This window comes from Sitophilus oryzae, unplaced genomic scaffold, assembly GCF_002938485.1.
Source record: "Sitophilus oryzae breed Bouriz unplaced genomic scaffold, Soryzae_2.0 scaffold_1840_pilon_pilon, whole genome shotgun sequence".
In the NCBI taxonomy this organism is placed as follows: Eukaryota; Metazoa; Arthropoda; class Insecta; order Coleoptera; family Curculionidae; genus Sitophilus; species Sitophilus oryzae.
Window position 1 is genome coordinate 138,707 of NW_022146547.1, and position 24,233 is coordinate 162,939.

General features: G+C 33.3%; 1 protein-coding gene across 1 annotated transcript in view; it reads left to right on the top strand.

Moving 5' to 3' along the window:
• LOC115883235 (DENN domain-containing protein 5B) overlaps window positions 1-24,233 on the top strand; it is a 38,146-nt gene that overhangs the window by 551 nt on the left and 13,362 nt on the right. Inside the window, exons 3-11 of the mRNA XM_030901572.1 lie at window positions 51-227; window positions 280-527; window positions 583-655; window positions 2,325-2,547; window positions 2,608-2,742; window positions 5,094-5,290; window positions 9,921-10,229; window positions 15,096-15,680; window positions 23,099-23,360. Coding sequence (XP_030757432.1) covers window positions 51-227; window positions 280-527; window positions 583-655; window positions 2,325-2,547; window positions 2,608-2,742; window positions 5,094-5,290; window positions 9,921-10,229; window positions 15,096-15,680; window positions 23,099-23,360 — 2,209 coding nt within the window. The remainder of the gene's footprint in view (window positions 1-50; window positions 228-279; window positions 528-582; window positions 656-2,324; window positions 2,548-2,607; window positions 2,743-5,093; window positions 5,291-9,920; window positions 10,230-15,095; window positions 15,681-23,098; window positions 23,361-24,233) is intronic.

Here is a 24,233-nt window from a genome sequence, read left to right on the forward strand (position 1 = left end):
GATTTAACAAACTAATTTAGGTATTATTTCTCATAAAGGTTTGTTTTTAGTTAGCATTGCCAAGTGGTTTGAAGTTTCGGACACAGAAGCATTCGGTCACTCAGGCTCCTATTTTTCATTCATTTCTCATTACAAGAGAAGATAGCAAAAGACTTTATGGATTCAGTCTCACATTTTATGAAGAGGTTCGTAATAGAGACATTTGTACAGCAATGCAAACGTTACAGGTATATTAGAGCTTTTTTTTAATATATGTATTTTATATCGAAACAATTTTAGGCTATGTATATAACAGAATTATCAAGCGGTGTAAAAACTGATCGACCGATTCAACAAATACAAAATCAAGGCCCCCAGTCTCGATCATTACCTAGGCATTTTAAACTAAGCACTCAAAACCCTAATGGGGCAGCTCTCACATACTATGATATTACCAAAGATAAACTATTTGTGTCTAAAAGTATTGGCATTATTTGTCAAGTTGCCTACGTTCAGTCAGCTAAAATATTTTTGGAAAATCTATACAGGTCCGTATATGCATTTTTAACTGAGCAATTACCATTTTAATTCTAGAATTTCTAGATGTGCACCTAGAAAATCTACCTCGATAGCTGGTCTTACGTTAGAAAGTTATGTATTTAATCTTTTGTATGAGGTAAGTGTATTTAACAATATACATCTAATTTAGTCATTTAATCAGGAGTTAAGTTGTTTATATTAAATAAATGTTTCCAGATAAGGCATGTATGTATTTATTAGAATTTAATAACCTTTATAAGGTTATTTCTATTTTTGCAACTGCCTAATTCAGCTTGGTCAGTTCATAAACAACAGTGGTTTTATAAAGATGTGGCTGTTTATTATAATGTTTATAGGTTTTGTGTTGTTCCTTTTTGTTTATTTTGTACAGTGTTCGAACAATAACAAAAAAAATTCAGATTCATAATTCAAAGTAAGTTATTTAATAACCAATTAATAACATCTTTAATTCAAAATATGTTTCACACAATATATTTGTTAACAAGTGTCTATTGATCCAGTGTGAGTTCATATTAATGAATGTCCTCTAATGAGGGAATAAAGACACAGTGTCCTCACAATCTTGTATTAATTATTTTTATTTCAAAATTTTACAAGTAGGTAGACGATGTAGTATTTTCCTGAGGTTTCCCGAAAGTTTTCTTATTAAGGAACACGGTTCCTGAAAAATTCGGTTTTAACCATAGTTATAACTGTCATCAAACTAACTAGCGCGAGAAGGTTAGTTTTTCTGGTTTTGTTTGTCAATCAATATCATTTATGTGACAGAAATCAAGCAAATATTGGAAGTTCGAGTGAAATTCTCATTTTATTTCTAAAATTTGTAATAATATTTTTGTATTTACATCCAAAAGCAATGGTGGTAGGCAGTAAAGGTAAATAAATTTCATTTACTAAATAGAATGACTTTTTAGGACCATTTAAACTTATCATGCAGCCATTGTTTCTTAAAGTCATTAAAGGAACATTTAAAGAAAACATTAAAAACAAGACAAGTAATTGTGAATGTTTTGTAAGCTATAAAAGTATAAATATTGATTAGATTTGTTTATTTATTATTGATCTGTTTTAATATTGGACCTGCAAATCTTCACTTCAGCTGTCTAACGAGTTTAACAGTTTATTAATAAAGTACTTTTCAATATTAAACTCCATTGAAAAGAAGAAGCAAACGTTTCCAGTATTTTACCAAACCGTTCCGTATCAAACCGATGTTTTTCAGGAACCGCTCTTAACCGTAGTTTACCGGTCTGGTTCGCCTGGTTTTGCAACGGAATACAGCCTTAAGACTTAAATCATTTTGATTTTAGAAATTACTTAAGACTTTAAGCTTGATTTTCATGCATCCGTTGTCCGACGATACGTTGATACGATATTAATTTCATTGGTAGAATTTAAAGACTTTGATTGGTTAGAAAATAACGCAGTTTTTAAATTTATTGCATTTTCATGCATCCGTTTATCGGATATACGTTGGTGTTATTTTATATTTTCGTTTCCATAACGATTTTGCTATTTTACTTATATTTTTATTAAGGTTAGATTAAATTTGTCAAGAAAGTGTCAAAACGTCCGTTATCGTATGAACGGGTCCGTTGACGGTCTGAAGTAAAATATTTACGGATGAAAAGTGGCGCGAAAATGCTATGACCAATCAGAGCACCGTCGGACCATCGTATCAACGTATAACGGATGCACGAAAATCAAACTTAAGTCTTTTTAAAACTGACTTGCAGCTCTGTCTGTCATCATACAATGCACGCTTGATCATAATTATGTTTCAGATTGAATTACCTCCGTATGGGAAAAGTATTTTGATTCATTTACCTCCCTCTGATCCCCATTTGCCTCCAACGACAGCAATTTTACAAAATCCCACTCCTCCTTTGGAGTTGCCTCACCTAGATTACTCATTAAGGTTAATGTTTAGCTGGATTAGTGTGGATATTATTGTTCAACTATTCACTTGTCTTCTCTTAGAAAATCAGATTTTATTAAAGAGTGCAGGTATAAGTTGATGTAGATTTTGTTTGTTTAGCTGGTGCCTAATGTCGTTGTATTTGACAGATTGCCAAAAACTGATGGTGGTAGCCGAAGGAATGACATCTCTACTTTTTCCGTTTAGTTGGCCTCATGTTTATGTTCCTATTTTACCAGCCGAATTACATCATTTTCTTGATGCTCCTGTGCCGTTTCTAATGGGTAAGCATTAAATATTTATAAGGAAAATGTGTATTAATACGAGTATATTAAAATAAGTAACTTTTGTGGCGGGGTTATTATAGCACAGATTATACAGATTATAAACTTTGTTTTTTCTTTATTGTTTTTCGTGGTTTCAATTTTCGGAATCGGGTACTAGTTAGGTTACTAGTTTGCGCACATAGCACGCCCACTTATGGCCTCTAAAATTGTGCACAGCGCCTGACCGGCAGAGTTATTAGAGAGATATCGGAAAACCGAATAGCGTCATGCAGTATTTACGCGTACCTTATCATGGTTACGATATGCGCGAGTCAATTTTTAACGCAACACCCGCTAATAACGTTACCGCCTGACGTAATTTGCGGATCAATTACACCAAGCGCTATTTCTAAATAACGTTTAAAAATTGCTTAAATGGGCATGTGCGGGTATTTGATAACCAGGGCCGACCGGCGAGATCTTTTATTTTAGGTTATGTTTGAATTGTTTTGAATTATTACTTTAGTTTTATTAGGTAATTTGATATTTAAGTAGCTGGGATTAGTTTTAATTGAATAAATATGACCCAAAATATGGATTCCACCTCTTCCAATATTAAAGAACCTATAAAGAGGCTTAGGTTTACAGCAGATGACGACTTAGCCCTTCTAAGAGAATTTGTTGCTTGTTGCCCTAAACCCACTGGCAGACGTTGAACAATAAAGCTCTGGAAATAAGCACTTTAGCCCTTTAGTTTTAAAATACCTAGTAAACAAAACAATTTCAAAGTTTTAAATTCAAAGTTAGATTAAATAGCGGACGCGACGTGAACAGAATTCTTTCCGATCCGATAACTATAAATGAAAAGAGTTAATACCACCTCACGTAAAGGAAATAACACCTGATCTTATTAACGTCCATGCACGCTATTCGGTTTAGCGATATCTCTCTATTACGCTGTTTATTGTTATTTTACGCGAGTTTATTTTTGTGCACAGGAAATTTTACTCGTTTGCACATCGTCATAAAAAACCATTTTCGTACCACGAATTAGGGACAAGATTTTTATCTGTATACTTATAGAATACCTAATCTGTGTTATAGCAAAATAACCGAAGTATTGATTGATATGCGTATATTCGTTATCTCACTATAGGCTTGGTACATTCTCCGCCGGTGCTGCCACCATCGGAGAATATCGTAAACAACTAGTATATACAAATACGCGGGTTTAAATAGCGAGTATACAAAAATGTATTATTTAATTATTCCAAAAATTGTTAGGAAGTACCGTATGATCGAAAAAAAATGGCGTCCAGTTGGCTTGGAAATGACGATCGATGACATTTCCCATATAATTTTACATATAAAATGACAGCGATCTTCATTTCATAGCCATCGCTGACGCCGTTTTTATTCGATCATACGGTATAATTTGTGAAAATTCTAAAAATAAAAATAAAAAAGTAAATATTTTGATATCTTCAAAAGGTCTAACTTGCATTATAATTTATTATTCCAGTTAAAAAAGCTTTTTACATGAGTTCAACCAGGTAGCGAGCATAGTTTTATTCACCGGTTTTGCTAGTGGAGCATAATTGGGGCTATTTCGGCTATAACGAAATTTTTTAAAGGTACATAATTATATTTTTAGAAGATGTTCATAAAACATTTAATCACTAGTTGATTTAAAAAAAAGTATACCATTAATATTGCAAATTATATTTTATCCTCTCATAGTATAATATGTCTATTTAATTTTTTGGTTATGTACCGAGCACTTTGTTTACTCACTTGTTTCGTCGAACTGCTTGAATCGGTTTTTGCTCTTGATCAAATCGGTGTAAGAAATTATGAAGCTATAAAATGTTGTTTCGGCAGAGTTGAATATTCGGGAAAGTTGAGTTATTGAATGTTATTGCACCCAACAAGGCCCTAATTACGCTCTCATTTACACGTTAATCTTTTTTTAGACAGTTTTATTAACATTTAAAATTGTCACAACACAACAAGCCGCCTAGTTCGAATTCTTTTTCACTTATTTTACTACCCGAAACAGGGTTACATCACACAAATCTCGTACCTTAGTGTTTTATAGTTTCAATAACTGCACTAGCAAAAAACTAAGATACTTAAATATTATGACAAAACTCCGATTTCAATATTATTTTAATGCGATCGACATGACGGCGGCGTGAACTATATATTGATATTTTCTGATTTCTGCCGTAGAGTGCGCTGCGGTCGGAATTTGTTGAAATCAACTGAAATGCACCAAGCCTATACAGGGTCTTAAATTGATGATAAAATGTGTTGTTTGTGCGTATGGTTTATTGTTTTTATATTTATCTGTGTTAAATTTGAAACAGGGCTGTATGCGGCATCGGAAAGCATAAAAGTAGCATCCGAGGCTAGTTTATGCTACGTTGACATTGATAAATGTAAAGTGCAGCTGCCAGAAGAACTACCGGTTTTCCCGCACTTAAAAGAATTTGTTACCGAAGTGGCAGCTATGTTGGATAAATATGGAATACACGTGCCAAATTCTGAAAATTCTAGAACTTGGGTAAGTCTATTAAACGTTTCTTTTATTATTATTTTTATTTAAACATTATTATTTAACTCTCCAAAATTGGTTGTTAAATTTCTAATTTATTATATTATACCGGATGTTTCTCAGAAGTGGCTCACCCCTATAACTTTTTTATTTTTTTAAATAAAAAAACGATATTTGGTATGTTAGTATAGTTTGACCAACGGATCTGTAGCTACGGGGTATCGGCAGGGGAACGCAATTGTAAACAAAACCCGCCCAATTTCATTCATAAAATAGGCATGGGCGTACATATGAAATACCCAAAGTGGGCAGCTGTAATTTTTTTAGGAAAAAATCTAGTCGGCCGCTGTTACTTTTTAGGATGTTCCTAATATTATTTTATTTGACATTACTCTACTGCAATACGTTATTATCTAGATGATTATTATTATCGTTATTATCACTAGATTCTTAATCTAAAAATGTTCTTTGTCCTGACATGTAATGCTTTACATTTTATTTTTTAATTTCAAATCGGTGAGTTTTATCAAAAGAACACAAGAAATAAAAAAGTTTCTAAACAAACTAAACTATCCAAATTAAAGCATTTGCATGTGTTTGATAAGATTTTTCTTTAAATTTCGTTAACAAGAATGATAGGGGTAGTTTATTTCAACCCCTTCCACTCATTTTAAAAAGTGAAAAAATTACCAGAAAGTGTGTTTTCATAACAGTAATGCTTTCATAAAATTTCATTAGTGTATCTCTTTTTGTTTTCAAGATAAAAAATAAAAACATTAATTTTCCGCCATCTTTGTACCGCGATATCTCCCTAATGGTTGACTTTTGACCCAACGTTTATAAAGCAAACTACCCTTTATTTTGAACAAGGAATCACCCCCTAAAGTTTTTCGCATTTGTTTTGAAACACCCTGTTTATCTGTACTAACTATATTTTTTTTCTATAATACATAATTTTAGATATAACTATTTCCAGCAAAAAAAGTCTTGAAAATAGTTAACTTTGGAAGCGCAAACAAAACATAGTTTTACTCACCAGTAGATCCAATATTGCCTATTACACCAGATATGGTATCTCTCCGCCAGCAGTTTTTAAAGGTTAGGTCATTATCTACCCATATGTTTCATCGAAATAGATAATACTTGGCTATATTTTCGAATTTCGCGTATATATTTATATCTTTCTCTGCAATATAATAGGCCGCTCCATTAATATTTATCTGTTATTTTGACATTTACGCCAAAAAAATTCATTTGATTTTAATAACCCCCTAAGCGTTTCCCTGCAAAAGGAAAATTCGATTCTTCCTGCAATTTTTGCAAAAGCTTTCTAATTGTGGGGGCAAGTTTGAATTCGAGATAAAATCTATTTATCAAATTCCTGACCACTTCGAAAAAGTAGTCGAGCCTTTCGACAGCAGTCTCACGTGGTCATTTCTTTCCAGATCTGGATATAATTTTATCGTGGTTAGTTTTCAGCCTTTTTTTATCTTCTGTGTGAATTTTTTTTATAGCCGATACGCTAACTCCGGTATAAAGAAATACCCGCTCAAGTTTACGTTTAAGCGGCAACTTAAGCGAACTCTCTGTAGCTTCTTCATCGCAAACCCTATTATGAACACAAGGAAATAAACCAAATGAGATTTCATTCACGTTATTATTAACTTACCTATATAAATTAGCTATTATTTTTCTTGTCCGACTATGTAGCGTCTTACCCTTAACAAATTTATTCATTTTAAAACACAAATATACGATCAAACTTGATATTAATAATTAAAAACTACGAACGAAAAACATTATAACAAGATAACAAAATAATAAAACACAACTTAACTATCAAATATACGAAAAATATAGGAATAAAGTTTAGGATAACCAGTATAAAATAATGAAATAAAGTAATAATGATCAAAAAAATGACACCGCCACTGGATATTTCAATAGTATTCAATATTCCTACTCTTTTCAGAAGAGATCGTGAAGTTGGGGATAAAGCAAGCGAATAGGAAAGGCGTAAAAGCCATGGCAACCGCGTGGTAACAAATCCTGTGACGTACTCTCGCCAATCATGTTCGATGAATAGGCGGCCATGCGCGGCGATGCCGGTTTGCCAATGATATCGTTGAAAAATCTTCAACTTTCATAATAAGCAGATTATGCAGAATGAAAGAAATAAGTTATTAAATAAAACATATAGAACAATATGAACTACGTTAAAATTCCTTCATTTGATAGAAAATGACATTCTGAATAGAATGACATATTATATGTCAAATTTTGGCATTTTCAATTAAAAAAAATATACTTTTAAATTTCAATTAAGAGTGACATACATGGCCATAAATATAACAACAATTTGACTCGAAATACCGAGTGTATGGTACCAGATTCGTAAAAAATGCTTTTTTCAAATATGCTAATGAGCCACCTTTGTTCCATTTGAAAAAATTGAGTTATAACTAAAAATACGATTTGGGCATCTTTTAACCAGCCCGGACAAGGCACGAAAAACATTAGACAATCAAATGTATTTTTCCAAGTCTCCTTGATTAAAAATACTTTTTTAGCACAGCCATGGCACTAGGTTGCAATTTAAAATACGATTTTTTAAGCGAGATTGTCAAAATTTGACATATAATATGTCATTCTATTCAGAGTGTGGTTTTCTATTGAAGATGCCATTTAAAAATCAAATGTTGTAGACATTTCCGGTGAAACAGGAAGTGATAGCATGAAAGAATTAAAATTATGATATCCAATATCTCTCCATAGTCCAATAATAGAATTAAAATTATTACAATTCTATTGTTACGTTTTTCGTCGGTTCCGTGTGGATAGAAAGTCACAATTTATTTAAACACTATTTATTTAACACTAATTATCAAAACTAATAACGATAAACGACTTATAGAACTATTTACAAACGATTTATAACTAAGAATTTATTTTGAATTTTAGCGCGTCAACTGTATATTTATAACTGCCCCCTGTAGGCCACCGCCGCCGGCTTTTATACCGACAGGTAAAGAACTCTAGAATTGTCCATAGATCGTTAGGTGCGTAGAGAAGGTTTTCGAATGTTCTCGTATGTACTAGTCCATTCCAGTGGGACTCGATTCTTCTCGAACGAATGAATCATTGCGGTGTCTATGCGATGTTAAGGTCATCCGAGGGCGGGCCATATTGTGAGGTTAGGTCGAGTCCACACCGGCCCGCAACACTATCATTGGATAAACTAATAACCTTTTTTATATATTAACTAGTTATTCAGCAAGAACGGTAAACTTATTTTAATAAGGTTATTAATTCTTAATAAGGTTAATAAAAAGACATTTTATCATCAATAATTATTAGTTTGCCATTCTTGCAATTGTCCCACTTAATTAGAAATTAAAATTTTTGGAAGACCTGCGATGCAATTCTCGTAGCCATCTATCATCTATTAGTGAACTCCCAGAACTAACTGTCACTGAATAACTAGTTAATATACTGGGTGCGTCTCAAAAATGGCTCACTCCTATAACTTTTTTATTTTTTCAGGTAAAAAAGCGAGATTTGGTATGTTAGTATATGACATAAATTAGGATTGATTGACGTATTCAATTTTTTTTGCCCACTTCCTGTTTCACCGGAAATGACTACTGAACTTTTGATTTTTAAATGGCACCCTCGGTATCTTTTTACTTTATTTGATAGAAAATGACACTCTGAATAGAATGCCATATCATATGTCAACTTTTCACATTCTCACTTAATAAAAAATTATATTTTAATATTCAATAGAGTGCCATGGCTATGTTAAAAACACTAATGTTTAATCAAGAAGCCTTGGAAAAATAGATTTGATTGTCTAATGTTTTTAGTGTCTTGTCCCGGTTAAAAGATGCCCAAATCGTATTTTTAATCATATCTCAATTTTTTCAAATGGAACGAGGGTTGTTCATTAAGTGGCATATTTGGAAAAAGCATTTTTTTACGAATAATTTATCACGCACTTGGCATTTTGACTCAAATTGTTGTCATGAACCACATGTTACAGTTTCAAATAAATCATATTCGAAAATGTCAAAAGTTGACATAATATGATATGTTATTCTATTCAGAGTGGCATTTTCTATTGAATAAAGTAAAAAAAATTGGCGCCGGGAGGCACGTATAGCCGCCCATACTAAAATATGTTACTAAAAAGTTTCTAGGCAGTTCTTTTAGTTTCAAAGTAAAGGAATTTTTCCAATTTTTTTTATCTCAAAAACTGCGACTTTGACTGATTTTGATGTTATTACAAATTTTGTTGCAAATATTATTCCTAATCTTAAATTGAAAACCGCGTTTCGCTAGCTACTGTAATTTTGGAGTTTGGTTTGGTTTTTTTAAAATTTTTAACCCCCTCCCATACCCCCTTACCAACCTCCACCCCCACCAAAAACTAATGGCTGGATTCTTAGGTGCCACAGTATCTTTGTGCCAAATTTGGTTAAAATCGGTTTAGCGGTTCTTGAGTTATCGTGTTACAGACGGACAGACAGACAGACACCATGAAAATATTTTGTATTTATGACCCAAATAACTCATTTTGAGTGAAATTACCATACCTGTTGCTATGGTAGGTATGGCATTAAATTATGATATTTTTTAGGATTCGAGCCCGAGAAGTTGTACGCTACCCGGACGACCTCAGCACCAAAGAAAACTCTCCATACACAACGCTTTAGACTGTGATAGGCCGCCGTCGCCGCCCGGGTCGGCCAGGTCCGAGGCGCTCCAAAGGATAGCCGACATAGTTAGACGTACGGGGGTGGCTTTAGATAAGAACGACGCCTTCCAACCGCCAGATAGTTATCTGGAGGATATGCGATTCAATAACGCCATAAGGGAGACGTTCTTGAACAGATTCGTACATATATTCCAGGCCTACGAGAACTTTGTGATATTTCCTACCAATCATGTGAGTTAGCTAAAGTTAGAATACATACCGATTTTGCGCATTAAATAAAAAGCGCACAAGAAATTATCACAACATAACACGAGTATTATTAGTCTTATCATATAAAAGTACGTGGTGAATTTTTTGTCACGCTTATGATAATGGTTGGGGTCCGACGTCGTTCATTTTTTGAAATTTTTAATACTTGTTGTGGACATTTTTTATTAAAATGGTTATTTGCACATCGATGCTTTAGCTAATAAATTCAAGTTCTGCCTGTTGTTTCGCACCCTAGATCAGTTGCTAATGTGCTTAATTTGTCAACATCTAGGACAAGTCTATTATGCCCTTTTTGAGTCGCATCTCCGATTTGAACTTCCATTCTGGGGTGCGTGTTGTGCGACCCAATTTGAGCGTATCTTCAAATTACAAAAGGAAGCTGTGCGATATTCACTGAGAGCTAACCAGTCGTGCCTAATTGCCGGACTCTGTTTAAAAGATATAAAATATTAACTCTTTCCTTCCTCTATTCATACTGAATCCGTCCGCTTAGTCTGCAAGCATCGTATCGAGTATTTCTCTTAGGCTAGTTCATGGCTATCCAATTAGGGAACGCAGAGCATAACATGTATCTGCAACCCTCACCTGAGTTAGTAAAGAGTTCCATTGTACACGCAAAAATGCACAATCATCTGCCATCTGAAATTAATTCCATTTCATCCCTTTCCTGCATTTCGCAGAGCCTTGAGAGGATCATACCTTCCACTGGAGAAAGCCTTGGCCGCGGTTAACGATTTTGTATTAATATCTAGGGTTCTAAATTTGAATACACATCTACCAAATTTAAGAAAATGATTTTATTTTCTCTATCCATTTAAATTTAGTATTGACACTATAGCTACAGTTGCTTATTTTACATGTATAAGTTTATATTTTATTTATATTTAATTAAATAAATTTTTGACAAAGTACAATTTCTATAATTGTATAAAGTATTGTTTTAGTTTTGTATGTTTGCTGTTAGTTTTATATGTTTTTCTATTGTTAAGTGAAGTTTTGTATGTTTTTTATATTCTTTTTTTTAAGCTTTGTCAACAAAATTGTAAAAATTTTTTTATGACAATAAAGCAATTTCTTTCTTTCTTTCTTATTAACCCTCAACTGGCGTGGTGAATTTTTGTAACGCTTATGGCGTGGTGGGGTCCGACGGACCTCATTTTTTTTTTCAGTTTACAATACATGATGAAGAGATTTTATAAAAAGCTTGTTATTTTAACACTATTTACAATATATTCAAACTTGTGAACAAACAATTTCATTAATTTTCAACAAATTAATAAGAACGGACACAAAAATAAAGTAAAACGCATTTTTAGGGCAATTTTTGACAACAGAAATATAACTTGACTAAGAAACCCATAGAAATTAAAAACATATATTTTATGGTTTTACCATATTATTAAAAGTACAAACAACTGAAATGTGAAGCTAAAGTAATAAACATAAGTTATTTTCAACAAAACTACAAACCTTGAATGTACATACTTTTTCAAATACAGTTCATGCTAATATAGGATCTGCATTTGCCGCATATGGATCGTGCACATTTGATTCATGAGGTTTTTTTTGTCATTTCTTCATTGATATATGGTTGCCATATACCACATCTCTTTCTTTTCTGGTATTGATAATTCAATTTTCTCTCTTCTTTAAGCAAGAGATTCAGAATCGTAGTTATGGTTACTCTTCGGAGAAAAATCTATGTCTCGATGGTTTTCATCTCACTTAAGCCTCTTTAAGTTCATCAAACCACTCAATTAATGCTTCCTCAAAATTAGCGTCCCAGTGAGGCCCACTTTTTAGACTACCCACCATCCTAATAATTGACAGTTGTATATCGGTACCCTAACTTAAAGGTAAATGGCGCGGCGAGGCCTAATTCTTAAACGTAAACATTTTACAGAGGTTGAAATAGTGCTTGGGGTCCGCTGGACCCTACCACGCCAGTTGAGGGTTAATATTTTGAAATACAGGGTGTCCCAATCACAATTTTTTAAAGTTTGATGGCCTCTATCGGACAAACGAAGAACTTCTGTATACAGGGAGTACCAGGCTGAGCGTGCATTAGAAGTTTCTAGAGAACTACAATATCTAGATCAGAGAGTTTTTCATCGGAGATCATTGTTTTGCAATGAGATCTATCGATTAAAAATATTTTCAATATGGCGGCACTTCCGGAAATACCGGAAGTTGACAGCAACTTTCTCATTTTAAATAGGTGCCCCCATTTTTTATTACATACTTAAATTCTCTGTAAAATTTTATGAATTTTGATATAAACACTCTATATCTGAAATTGACCGTTTTTGAGAAAAAAAAATATTTAAAATTTTTGAACGAAAAAAACTGCCCGTCAAAAATATGTGTATAGCCTAAACGTCAAATTTAGTGATTACCACAGCCACCGTGCCATAAAGAGAAAAGATGTGGCTATCTTGTTCAAAGATTAAATTGTTTGAATGTCATATAATAATGGCTGCAGCTGTCATAGAATTGAGCGATTAAAAAATTATTTTTTTCAAATGGAAACCCATTTTTTTCACTAGTGAAAAGGCTTTTCAATTCGTTACTTTTTGACTATACATGTTCCTATACCTAATACGAAATAAATCGTTTTTAAGTTATTTAAGATTTAGTTTTAAAGCGGATATTTTTCTTGATTTTAACCAGTAACCTATGACTTTAAACGTCAAGTGATGTAAAACAATAGATCTGGCCATATTATATTGTGACGCTTTGTTCAAAAAGCAGCATCATTTCCGAGCCAACTTTGCGCTGTTTTTTTTTCGATCATATGGAATATTATTAATAATATCAACTATTAAATACGAGATATATTTTTATAAGTACACTTTTTAATATTATAGGAAATTCAAATAATTCGTTTTTTGGCAGAGGGAAATAAATTGTCTGACCGTTTGACATTTAATGTCAAAGGAAGCTAGATAAAATGAAGAAAAATATACGTTTTCAAATTAAATCTTAAATAACTATAAAACGATTTATTTTAGGTATAGGAACATGTATAGTTAAAAAGTAACGAATTGAAAAACCTTTTCATTAGTGAAATAAAAAAAGTGGGTTTCCATTTGAAAAAAATGATTTATGCTAAATTTTTAATCGTTCAATTGCATGACGGCTACCGCCATTATTATATGACATTTGAACAATTTAATTTTTGAAATAGATAGCCACATGTCTTCTCTTTATGTCACAGTGGTTCTGGAAATCACTAAATCTGACTGTTAGGCTATACACATTTTTTTGACAGGTAGTTTTTTTAATATTTTTTTCTCAAAAACGGCTAATACTAGATATAGAGTGTTTAACATCAATATTCATAGAATTTTACAGAGAATTTAAGTATGCAATCAAAAATGGGGGCACCCATTTAAAATAAGGAAGTTGTTGTCAACTTCCGTTATTTCCGGAAGTGCTGCCATATTGAAAATATTTTTAATCGATAGATCTCATTGCAAAACATTGAGGGGCAAAAAATCTCCGATCTAGATATTATGGTTCTCTAGAAACTTCTAATGCACGCTCAGCCTGGGACACCCCGTAGAGGTAAATTGTGTCCAATGCACAGTGGTTCCCAGATAGGTCATTACTTAGAAATATTAATTTCAAAATGTTTGCATGAAACTGTTGCTAATACTTTTCTTATATTCCCCTGTAAACGATACATAATAAATAACAAAGTCAAATAAGCCTAGTGTAGCGCTTTTTTTATTAGAAATGTCACATTTTTGCTACTGGTATCAAGCTGACATAAACAATTTTCAGATAACGCTAATTAATTACTTATTTTATTAAAATTGATAAAAGCTGTTGCCTTTTCTGTAATGGACATTCGAAAAGAAGGTAAAAAGAACTGTTTTTTTCTTTTTTGCACTTAATTAAACCTAAGTAATATTAGTTTATGGCAATTTATTTGAAGGCAACAAAAATAGTATTTTTACATTTTTGCTTGTCACTCTTTAAGATTTTTAACTACTTTCCCTTTCAAATCCTCTTAAACGGCATGATAATACTTGTTGCTTAAAGTATATTGCATATAAATTAATTGCCACTGGCTGCCGCGAATTGCCGCCGGATCTTAATCCGGGTGGTTATTTATGTCTTAAAATAAAAGTAACTTATTTTTTCCTCTTCGTGTCAATTTATTTCGTGGACACACTGTATATCAATTGAAAATAAAATTGTATTTATATAAAATGAAACAACTGTGTCTCTTTTATTTTTTCAACATTTAAAATAAATTTGACCTCTTCAATATGAAAATACATGTCCATATGTGCAAACATAATCCAAATAGTTTTTTTCAACAGACTTTCCGAATAGTGCTTAAAATGCAAATCACACGAACTGGGCCGAATTTTTTTAATACATATTACATTAAGTTTTTATATAAATTTATTTAACATTTGTTATCAATTTCTATTAAAATAAGTACAGTCAAGCTATATCTAGATATCTAACAGTAATGACCGCGCAGCTAATTAAGGGGAACCACTGTGCAATGTGGTAATAGAGGTAAATTGTGTCCAAAATTATTTCGATTCCAAAAATACGTAGTAGTTTTATGTCCACTAGGGTGGTTTAAAAAAATTTACTATTTTTTTTTTATTTTATACTCTAAAAAAAAGGTTGGAAGACACTTCAAAAAAATTCTCTCCAAGTATGACATTCAAACAAGGAGAGAATTTTTTTGAGGTGTCTACCAAGCTTTTTTTTTCAAAGTACCACTTGACCCACTCTAATATCCACAGAATATTAGGACACCCTGTATGTATCAACATATTTATCGATTTTTTTTTCGTTTAGAACAAAGAAGACTGGTTTAATAATAGAGACGAAATGCAGAATTTCGACAAAGCTTCGTTTTTGTCCGATCAACCCGAGCAAGATCGCTTGTTCCTCTGGAGGTTTCTGGAATCTCAAATGTTCGCCACGTTAATAGACAACAAAATTCTATCCCAGTGGGGCGAACTGGACAATAACCTCCTCATATTCGACAACAGAATCAAATTTCTAAGACAACGTTACGGAGGTGAAAATTTATTAAGATCGGTCACCTACGAACCGTGCACTATCATTCACGACACTCAAAAACTCCTGGAACGCAGGTTCCATCATCCGGATTTCGAGTCCCAGTTGCCGAGGGAAATAATGAACGTCAGGCCGAACCTAAGTCGGCAGTTTCCGGTGTTGAACAAGGATGTCTTGAATAAGACTCCGGTTGTTAGTAAGGGGAGCATTCCTAGGGCGAGAGAGCTGAAGAAGGGTTACACGTTCGGGAAGCCGCCCATCCCTACCTTAGATAGAAATGTAAAAGCGCAAAACAAGCAAGATGTGTCGCCTGCTTTGCTTGCTCAAGCCAATTGGACATTCGTAGAAAAGTTACTAGCGGTAAGTAATAATTAGAGGTAGGAATTCTAGTTCCTCCAGTGGAGTAGTTCCTTGAACTAGATCTTTAGTTCACAATAGGTCCCGACTAACATTGTGCGCGTTCAGGGACGGTCAGCGGCTGAGTGGCTGAGTAAGCGATTTCCCTAAACGGTCTATTCTGACGAACAGCAACAGTCAGCCGCTCAGCGGTAAATATTTAGGCTGAGATAAGTCAGCCTTAATCTATTTCCTTATCTATGGTCAACTAATGTATATAAAATAATAATAATAAGTTTAATTTTCTCAGTTTATTGTATACTTTTTATGGTTTGTTGAAGTTTGTAGTCAATCGTAGTTAATAGAATCTTTAAAAAATAGGAGAGCTGTATCTCAGAAACTACTTATCGTATAACTTTGGGAAAAAAATTCTACAGAGTAAATCGACCAAGAGAAATCGCTGGAAATTATTTTCAATTTCGAAAAATGTCCGCTAGAGGGCGTTTTTCTGATACTCAATCAGAAAACAGGGTTTTTCTCCAAAATATGCAGGTGAACAGGTATTTTAAATATTACTATTGTAATCATCGAGAAATTTGTAATTTTTTTGATATAGAGTATTTTGCTCTACCTCATAAAATAAAATGTTGGGGGAAGTTTAAATTCGTTTTTATTAAAATAAGGATAACTCTGTGGTTTGGGTTGCCCGATTTAAACAAACTAGGGCTCGTTTAAAAGCGCTTTTCTTCCTTAATGATCTCCAGTATAAATTTTGTTTCCATAATTTTCTTCGTGGTAGCTAAAGGGCGCTGTTTGACATCATAACAGATATTGCGCTTTTTCATAAAAAAAATAAATAGGAGGCTATATTTCTCTTTGCACAGTTAAATAGAGCACAACATTTCCAAAATATTAGCGCAAACCGCAACTTTCTATCTTCTCTCTAACCGGAGATAATAAGAGAACAAATCATGTTAGGTTGCCGCTTAGGATTATATAGTCTTAAAATTATAGTAGTAGGCTAAGAAACAAAAAGAGGTTAATTAGTTATGTCAAAATATCAAAACGTTTAAGTTCAGTTTTCATGCATGCGAATTTCGGGCGTTTTCTTAAAAAAAAATTGACGTCATAAATATTTAAACGTGTTTATGTAACATTATCATCCATCCATATAATTTTTACGAATTTCTTTGTTAATTATACGTAGGTAGTAGGTAGTTCTCAAATTAAAATGTCCGAAAGTCGGACAATCAATAATTTTAATAAAATTTCTAGGAATTTTGTGCCGCCGCGCCGTATTGCTTTTAACAGAAAACGGCCGAATTTCGTATGGCCGAAAACTAGGAGTTTATTTAATGTAACGTCATTACAGGTTAGTTTAATTTTAGTTAGTATTAATCCAAGTTAGTCCTTGATTTCACTTGTTTTCGTGTTTTACCTGTTGTTTTGTGTTACTTATTATTATATCATAACGTTTATGTCATTTGGATCACCTTTCATATAGCACCGAAGCCGAAGGTGCGAATCTTAACAATATGCACTACTGGTCCAAATAACGGTGCAAGTAGTTCAGCACCAAGACCGTTGGTCGGTAAATGTTTAGGCAGGATTTCTAGGACGGCGAATGATTGGACCTTTTTAATTGTCTGAATGAAATGAACTATCCATAATTTCTAAGAAATGAATTGACAATTTTGTTAGGGGATTCATCATGATGAAATTGCATTTGTTGCAATTTTATCAGCATGAATGCAGTTGGTGTAGTTGATGTAGTTGGTGCAGTTGTGCCGCTTATTTTGCTATGAATGTGTAGGGCTTCTTGGATACCACTTACTTTAGTAGATAGAGATGCTGGAGCGGCATATTTCCATGGCCAACTAGGTCATCGGATTCAATATGCCTGGGTTTTAATTTATGGGGTCGAATCAAGAACGAACATGGATAAATAACACTTAAATGATATTAAAATGAAATTCATGTTTTGATATTTTGACGTAACCAAGTTACCTCTGTTTGTTTCCTAGCCTACTACTATAATTTTTAGACTATATAATCCTAAGCGGCAGCCTAACATAATTTGTTCTCTTATTATCTCCGGTTAGAGAGAAGATAGAAAGTTGTGGTTTGCGCTGATATTTTGGAAATTTTGTGCTCTATTTAACTGCGCAAAGAGAAATATAGCCTCCTATTTAATTTTTTTGTGCAAAAGCGCAATATCTGTTATGATGTCAAACAGCGCCCTGTAGCTACCACGAAAAAAATTATGGAAACAAAATTTATACTGGAGATCATTAAGAAAGAAAAGCTCTTTTAAACGAGCCCTAGTTTGTTTAAATCGGGTAACCCAAACACCCCACAGAGTTATCCTTATTTTAATAAAAGCAAATTTAAACTCCCCCCACCACTTTATTTTATGAGATAGAGCAAAATACTCTATATCAAAAAAATTACAAATTTCTCGATGATTACAATAGTAATATTTAAAATACCTGTTCACCTGCATATTTTTGAGAAAACCTCTGTTTTCTGATTGGCTATCAGAGAAACGCCCTCTAGCGGACATTTTTCGAATTTGAAAATAATTTCCAGCGATTTCTCTTGATCGATTTACATATTAGAATTTTTTACCCAAAGTTGTACGATAAGTAGTTTCTGAGATACAGCCGGCGTCCATTCTTAGTTGACCACCCGGTACAATGAAATTAGGAAACAAATACTACTTTCTGAAAAAATCTAAATCAGCATAAATAACTTTTGATTGTAATTATAATACCGTCTGATTGAAAAAAAATTGCGCCTTAGTTGGCTTATGAATAACGATCGATAATCTATACTATAATATATAAAATCCTTAAGTGACTGACATACTGATTAATCATGATCCTGCTCAAACCACTCAACGTAAGAAGCTCAATTTTCGCATGCAGGTTGATTCTAAGGTGTAGAGGTTCGATAAGAAGGGATTTTTCGAAATTCCAGTTCCAAGAGGGTGAAACCACCCCTCAAATATTACAATATTTTTTTATTTAAAAAACGATCAAGTTTCCGAAAAAACGCTTAAACACGTATATTTTATTTTGTTTTTTGCCATATTTTAAGATTTTTAAAAAATGTATACAGGGTGTTTCGAAAAATCTGGTCATTGATTAATCACGATCATGCTTAAAGCGCTTGACGTAAAAAACTGATTTTTGGAAAACAGATTGACTTTAGGGTGCAGAGGTTCGATAAGAAGGGATTTTTCGAAACTCGAATTCTAAGGGGGTGAAACTATCATCAAACCAAATCAAATGATACCGCGCACACTAACGTCCTGGCCGTCCGTTGGTCGTTGCGACCAGTAGACTCCACTAAAATATTATAATTTTCTGCCGCTTGTTGCCGGTTGCTCAAAATCAACGCACAATATTTTATTTTCTATATGATATAGTGTTTTAGTGTAGTTTTTGCACACGTGCAGAAAATCTAAAGAAATAGTATACAGACTGGATCAAAGGGAAACTTAAATCTAGTCCCTTTTTTATCAAGGGTCGATTCTAGTAAAAATTTAAAACATTTTTATCTGACATACTCTATTTATGGTTGGTATGATACCTGTTACTATACATTCGAGTTACAATGTTAAAAAATAAAAAAATCATATTTAAAGTTTTTCTACAACCACTTGTTTTTTTTATTAAATTATTTTTTTAGTTGTATGCATAGTCATATACAGGGTGGGTCAAATTCGACACTTTTAAATGTGTAGGAGATAGACTTTTCTATAGGAGATAGACGACAACTAATATCGGTGTCTGAAGCTCAATTTTCATCAAAAACATGATGGTGAAAACCGCACATCAATATCTGTTACCGTTTCGGAATTACGGTTTTTTTTTCAAAAATGTGCATTTTTAACAAATCGCTATAACTTTTTTGCTATGGAAAATTTTGTATTTCTATGAAAACATTTCCAAAGCACCTTTTTACGTAGAATTTAATGGCTTAAGTATAATTTTTTTAAAATTAATAATTTAAGAGTTACCAACAGAAAAATTGATTTTTTATTTGAGACACCCTCTATATTTTTAATTAACTGAAAAGAATTTAAAATTACCTTTCCAAAAATATAGCACACTTGATATTTTGTTATAATCCCCTTCAAAATACAGAATTTTTAAAAGTTCGCCACTTTTAACTAGTAGGCTTTGGACCCCTCATTGATGATATGCCCTTAATGGAACTGGAAAACATATTTCTTTATATCAGCAAGACGACGCACCGCCTAAGAACGCTGAAGTTATCAGCAAATTTTTGCAGCCAATTTCAAGAATAATTGAATAGCTAACCAAGATCCCAGCCGTTGACCGTCGAGGTCACCTGACTTAGTGCCCATGGATCTAATCCTATGGATATATTTGCGGAAGAATAAAGGTTCCTTATTCTTCCGTATAATCTACACAAGAATTAGAAATACTTAGCAGTTATGAGAGGGTATCTTTCACCACCACTGTGTTAATGAATTCCGCGAGAAGTGTTTTAAAACTGCCTCGTCTGTCCATAACAGAAGACGGTCGATATGTCGAACACCTGTAGCAAAATCTCATGTCTTGGTTTGCGGTTTGCTATTTATTTTTATTGTTATTAGATATAGTTTAAATGTGTTGATGTTGGTTAAATATATTTTAAATTGTTATAAAACTCTGTATCTCTCATAGCAAATATTATTTTCCTTTTAATTGATGCTCACAGCTAGATTTTTTTTGCATTACAGCCGGTACCGTTCAAAGCCTACTTATTTAAAGCGGGCGAATTTTTATATACTCTATATCTCGAAGAGGAATCGAGCAAAATATCAAGTGTGTTATATTTTTGGAAAGGTAATTTTAAATTCTTTTCGATAAATTAAAAATATACAGGGTGTCCCATATAAAAAAACAAATTTTCTATTGATAATTCTTAAATTATTAATTTTAAAAAAATTATACTTAAACCATTAAATTCTGCGTAAAAAGGTGCTTTGGAAATGTTTTCATAAAAATACAAAATTTTCCATAGTAAAAAAGTTACAGCGATTTGTTAAAAATGCATATTTTTGAAAAACACCCCGTAACTCCGAAACGGTAACAGACATCGATACACGGTCTTCACCATCATGTTTTTGACAAAAATTGAGCTCCAGACACCGATATTAGTTTTTGTCTATCACCTATAGAAAAGGGTGTTTCCATTTAAAAGCGTCGAATTTGACCCACCCTGTACAAGGAGGACAACTGTATTTTAAATATTATATTTAATTTAACGTTTTTCAAACAGGGTTCATCAGACTATATTTCTACTAGGTACATTATTTGAAAAAAAATTAAGAGTAAAAGTAACTTAAACATTCATAAAAATAGAAATATTTAATAAAAAAGACGAATTTATATTGTAAACATTGAAATAACTGGAAGCTAAACTTTCTACCTGCTTATATTTAGAGCCAGTGTCTGACGATTTTTTTTACGATGGCCCTAATATGTTTACTTCTAAAGTCGATAAGAGCCATCAGTAGAAGTCCATATCAGTAGAAAAAAGAAACAGAATATCTCCCTTTTTGTCGGTCGCGCGTACACAATGCTTTTTGTTCGACCTATTTGTTCTGCTTGTTCCTGCGCGCTCGGTTCGTTCGGGCTAAAATGCCAAAGTCTGGACGCGCCTTTAGGAACAATACTGTTTTTGTCCTTTATTGATATAATGCTGAAAATCTCACGAGTTACATGTCTCACTCTACACGACATATTAAATTTCATAGACGTAGGATGTAGAATATTCTGTTATGAAACGACTGATGGAATCATCAGGATTTGAAAAACATGGAAATAACGACGTTATCCTATAGTCGGGGTTGGAGATTTTACTTACTCCATTTATATACCACACCAGTATTTATTAACGAAAAATCCAAGAATATTTTAAATGCATTATTTAATATTAGAACATTTAATAAGCTCATGAATAGCAACTTCGCTTTTTAGTTAACTCGGATATTTTAACATTTTTGAAACTTAATTCTTTCTGAAACAATATTTTCTAATTGGTAAAACGTAAAAAATCGTTAGATCTGACAACTCTGTTGAAACTGGTCGTTCATCTGGCCGCAGCTATAAACGCAATACATCCGGCCAGCCGACAGCCAGGTCGTTGCGACCTGGTCGTCAGTGAGTTAGAGCCCATAGTTTTTATTAAATTCTGTGATTATTAGTTTGTGCATTAATAGCGTCCTCTTACTTGTTATTACTACCTATGGCGTTATAAAATGTACACCAATAAATAAATAAATAACACATAATGACGCTTAGAATAATCTTCATAATGGACTAGTTTTTGCCAATTTGTAATTAGTGAAATAAACTATAAAACAAAGCCACTTTTAAATTAAGATTCATCTCATAAATCCATCACAATCTGGCAGCGCTGTCGCCATCGCTTGTCACTCAAAATTGATCACGTGCATCGGAAATTGTTTTCGATTACCATATTTAGTTCCTCTAGGTCCGGATCCGGTAATATACGCCTGGCACTCCCCACTCCTGCCTCGAGCTACGATCGCGCTGGCTGATCCGTCGCTGTCGCATGTTATTTATATCGGTCACAGTCTTGATCTCGTAATAGGTCCTGAGGAACTAGTTCTTTGAGAAACCGGGAACTAATTCCTTTCATTCCGGGGTCGGAATAGTTCATTGGAAATAATCGGTTCACAAACTACACATCTCTAGTAATAATATAAACGACTACTACTTTTTAGCCGACCATACCAATAGGTTGCTATTAAGATCGACAAAAAAAAAGGTTTTTTTTTATTTCACTCAAAATGAATTATTTGGGTCATAACATAAATGACCTAAATACAAAATATTTTTATGGTGTCTGTCTGTCTGTCTGTCCGTCTATCCGTAACACGATAACTCAAAAACCGCTAAACCGATTTTAACCAAATTTGGCACAAAAATACTGTGGCACCCGAGAATCTGACCATTAGTTTTTGGTGGGTGTGGGGGGTTGGTAAGGGGGTATGGGAGGGGGTTTAAAATTTAAAAAAGTCGTAACTCCAAAATTACAGTAGCTAGCGAAACGCAGTTTTCAATTTAAGATTAGGAATAATATTTGCAACAAAATTTGTAATAACATCAAAATCAGTCAAAGTCGCAGTTTTTGAGATATTCCGTGTTTCCTTAGTCCGTTTTTGAGAAAATCCGTGTGGGGAACTCCAAACTCCCATCGGACGCGACCCCAGGTGGCGGTTAGGGGAAATAACCGCCGACCAAAATTGGAAAAATTCCTTTACTTACGAAACAAAAAGAACTGCCTACTAAATTTTTATTAACATATTTTAGTATGGGCGGCTATACGTGTCTCCCGGCGCCAATTTTTTTATAATATAATAATTGTTTATTTGTGCAATTTATTTTATGTGTTTTTAGGATTGTAAGGCGAAAACAAAGCGCATGCTTCTAGCTAAACTGGGTGCCGAAGGTGTGACATTATCTAGTAATCTCTCGTCGGACAGTTTTGGTGCTGTCGAAGAAAATACTTTGGTGGCAGCTCTGTGTGATTTTTTGGAGCGCGTGTGGTCGCACGGTCTGCAGAAAAAACGAGGAAAGTCGGCTTTGTGGTCGCACTTGTTAATTTACCAGGAAAAATATCAGGACATGAACAAAAAGGACAACAATTATTTAACGGCAGGTAAAAAAATGATTGCCTATAAAATATAAACCAGCCCCTACACTATGCGAAAAACTGTTCGAAACATGTCAAAGTCGCATTTCGTCGCCCAATTTCGATTTATTTCCAGTTGTCTTAACCCACTTCGGTTTGCCTCGACCTACTTTCGATTCTTAAAAGCGCCTGAAAATTACTCATGAGAAGGGCATGGGGGGATTTTTTTGGGCGTTTTTTATTGCCTCGTTCAATCTTGTTTTGTTTTGAGCTATTTCCAAAACGTGGCGGTATCTGTACCCGAGGCAAAGGATTTTTTTTCATAAATCTCAGTGAAATAAGTAATCCTAGACGTTTCTAAAATAGCTGTTACAATGATATTTCGTTAATTACATCTCGTTTTATATTATATTGATATGTATTCTACAAAATTAATATTTGAACAGGCGTTTATTATATGTATAGTAGATATTTAGGAACAAAACTTTTCACTTAAACTGCAGGAATATAATTACAATATTTTTATGATTTTTTAATTTTATTATAATGAATTAGTATATAAAATTGTATATGATATTGTTACGGATTCCGTGGGTCCACTATTTAAACTCACGATAAAATACTTAACGAATTTATTTGTCTCACTCTGTACACACAACTTATACTATTAACAACACAATTTATGCAACTACTATTATTCTAACGGTATTTCGCGGTATTATCAAACTTCAGACTATCTTCAGACTGTCCAACTGTCGTAAGCGCTCCTTTTATATAGCTGTGGTCAGTGTTTCGCGAACAATCCAAAATTATCGGGACGGGTCCGCCATCTACTAGTACATTCTATTGCGGTTTTAGTTGCTCGCTTCTCCGACAGATGGAGCCACATACACATTGACA